Here is a 3,116-nt window from a genome sequence, read left to right on the forward strand (position 1 = left end):
AAAAGGTTTACAGTTGCAGAGTTCGAAGGCGCGTCTGCGGTCCATTGAACGGGTGGTGAGCTAATGCTGGCTTGGCTTGTTAGATAATCGATTAAAATGTTGCCAGCGAACGACCTTATGCTAAGTGGGATGTATTTTAAAATGGAATAGAGGACCGGTCGAGCGGTCGATTCCGCGATGTGCTAATCGCGGTTATGTGACGATTTTCGGTGATACATGTAAAGGTCGCACGTGCGTGGTGCGCTTGCGCATAACGACAATAACGGATGTAAAGCGGCTACAAATTCGTGGATTAATTCGAATGCGAATTGATTCAGTTTGCTGAGAAAGATTTCGATTACCATTTGGTTCACCGACTATAAAAGTGTTAACTGGTTCAGGTTTAGGCATCAGTCAGGCATTTGAACTTGTCAGAGAAAGTGACGAAGATCACAGCGCAAAAATTAACGAAAAATACTCAAACATGAAGGCAATCAGTGTCGCATTGGTAGGTATTATGATAAGACAGGATGAGCTTTTGTGCTTAAATTAATAAAAACAATTTTTCACCAAACAGTATTTCACGATACTCGCCGTGGTTAGCGCTCAATCAGGCTACAAGTATCAACAATCACAAGTCGGATTATCTGCACCCATTGTACCAGCTGTAAGTCATCAGCATCATCATCATCATCATCATACGGTACCGCATGCAGGTCCAGCTGCACCCATTACCGGTCCCATTTCACCACCAGCACCGCCAGCACCACTACCACAACAACCAAGCGCACTTTACTCGCCAGTGCAGTCACCACCATTGCAAACATTCAGCCCACCACCATCGATTCCATTGCAACCACCAGCACAAGAAATCCATTTGCCAGAGCCACAAGCGCTACCACAACAAAACTACTTGTCACCGCCACAAAACGGTGGAGTGTCTTCAATCTCACAGAACCATCAGCAACAATTTGTGCAACAACAAGTGGTACAGCAACAGGCGCAATACGGTGCTGCGCAACTTAGCCAGCCAATTCAGCCCCAACCACAACAACAGCTGGGTGGCGGCGCTTTCGGCTTCCCTTCCGGCGGTCAAGGTGGTTTCCAACAGAACTTCCAATCATTCCAGCAACCACGAACACAGACTGCCATCATCACTAAGGATATTTACATTCACTCAGCACCCGAAGACCAGGAAGAGGCTTTGTTCGGACAACAGTTCGATAATGCCCCAATTCGCAAGAATTATCGCATTGTCTTCATCAAGGCACCAACACACAATATAAAATTGGCCGGCGCTGCTTTGAGACAAGCTCAGAATGCCAATGAAGAGAAGACCATCATCTATGTGTTGTCGAAGAAACCCGACTTGTCCGAGGTGCAACAGCAATTGCAACAGGCTCAAGGTGAACCGAAAACACACAAACCTGAAGTGTACTTCATCAAGTACAAGACTCAGGAGGAGGCTCAACGCGCCCAACAGGAAATCCAAGCTCAATACGATGCTCTTGGTGGTTCTACGCACATTTCCGATGAGGGCGTTGCTCCCCTTACATCAGTCTCAAGCGGTTCTCTGAATTTGGGTGGCAGCATTGGCCAGCAACATTCACATTCGTCCTTCGTGCAGCAGAACTTCCAATCGGCTGGCAACTATAATTTACCCAACAACAAATACTTGCCTATCAAGAAGAAGTAAACGGGTTCATTAGAACTTTCAGAATTTTACAATATAATTTAGTTAATAGTTTTTAAGTCACTCATACATTCTCCGACTTGTTCATGCATTTTCTCTTCAATCTATACAATCTATTATGGCTTCTTTATTACTTTTTCTTCTGAATCATGCGAGCCCCACAATCGTATCATTCATTCGCCCTTCACACACAAATAGTTTGTATTAATTTATTGAATGAAATAAACGAAAATATTTTTTGACTTTATAAGTCAGTTGTTTGAACTTTCAGTCGAATTTTTTTTGGTCCAATACAGATCAGGGAACCATAATTTATTCTGTAAGATATAAGGTTAGGTTCAGCAAATGTCGTCTTACACTCAACCAGTGATAAATTTTATAGTTTTGTAAGGTTTTTCTACAGCAAACAAAGAGACCATTATTTCTATCTTTTTTCGTTTCTTCTGTTCGCTATTTGGTGCCATTCCGAGACCAAGTACAACCAGGTTATCCTCCAACAGATTTCTTCAGTGAATTGGAGGCCTTCCTCTTCCTCTGCTGCCACCGGCGGGTACCGATCCGATTACTTTTAAATCTGGAGTGTTCTGATCCATCCGGACAACGTAACCTAGTTAGCGCATCTGCTGTCTCTTGATTCGCTTAATTATGTAAACGTCGGTGTATATCCCTTACAGCTCATCGTTCTATCGACTGCGAGAACCAATGGGCAAAACCTTTCTCTCGCACACTCCTAAGTCCTATTCATCAAATGATATCATCGTCCATGTCTCTGTACCATACAGCAGGACGAGAATGAAGAGGAACTTGTAGAATTTGGTCTTTGTCCAGAGCGGACTTTAGTTCTGAATTAACTACTTATTCGAAAGTAGCGCGTGATGGCAAGAGATATCCTGCATTAGATTTCAAGGGAGACAGGCCACAGCGAAATCTCAGGAAACTGTAAGGCTGATTAGCTAGCCAAAAAAGCTACCCTAAAACCGCTATTGGTAGAATGGAGCAGGTCGGTACTCCTGTATCCTCTTGTGTTCTACTACTTTGCGAAAGCTTGTTCAGGGCCATCATCGTTACATGCAAAAGCCTTTTAGCCCAAGATCGATCGCAAGAGATCTAGTGATCTCTTTGCCCTGAGTTAGGCTAGCCTCTCCTTAGATTTGGTGCTTTTAACAGGCCATTGCCCTATGGCTTCCACTCAAAAAGGCTGGGAATCTTACCAGACGTCTTCTGCAGAAGCTGTAAGGAAACAGATGGAAAGAGTTTGGGGGGTCAAGCAAACACTTCGGAGCGCATACCTTCAGACACCCCACCGAGCAAGTGGGAATGGAAATTAAACGCCTGCACAAATTTGTATTGGCTACTAAACATTTTGATAATTCATAAGATCGAACACATGAGTCCTTCTTTTCTACGGCCTTACAAAGGACTACATATAGTAATTGCATTCTTT

The 3,116-nt window shown here is 43.7% G+C and overlaps 1 protein-coding gene across 1 annotated transcript; it reads left to right on the forward strand.

Moving 5' to 3' along the window:
* Positions 1-377: 377 nt before the first annotated feature.
* On the forward strand, positions 378-1,922 carry LOC108966034 (AP2-associated protein kinase 1-like). The gene is made up of 2 exons (XM_018928755.1): positions 378-487; positions 557-1,922. The coding sequence occupies exons 1-2, from the start codon at positions 464-466 to the stop codon at positions 1,673-1,675; spliced, it is 1,143 nt and encodes a 380-aa protein (XP_018784300.1). The 5' UTR covers positions 378-463; the 3' UTR covers positions 1,676-1,922.
* The last annotated feature ends 1,194 nt before the right edge of the window (positions 1,923-3,116 follow it).

The sequence above is a fragment of the Bactrocera latifrons genome, unplaced genomic scaffold, assembly GCF_001853355.1.
Source record: "Bactrocera latifrons isolate USDA-ARS-PBARC rearing strain unplaced genomic scaffold, ASM185335v1 scaffold_10, whole genome shotgun sequence".
Taxonomy (NCBI): Eukaryota; Metazoa; Arthropoda; class Insecta; order Diptera; family Tephritidae; genus Bactrocera; species Bactrocera latifrons.

Coding starts and splice junctions, on each gene's coding strand:
- LOC108966034 (XM_018928755.1), top strand. CDS start 464: ATGAAGGCAATCAGTGTCGCATTG. Junction 488..556: donor AGGCAATCAGTGTCGCATTG/GTAGGTATTATG, acceptor TTCACCAAACAG/TATTTCACGATACTCGCCGT.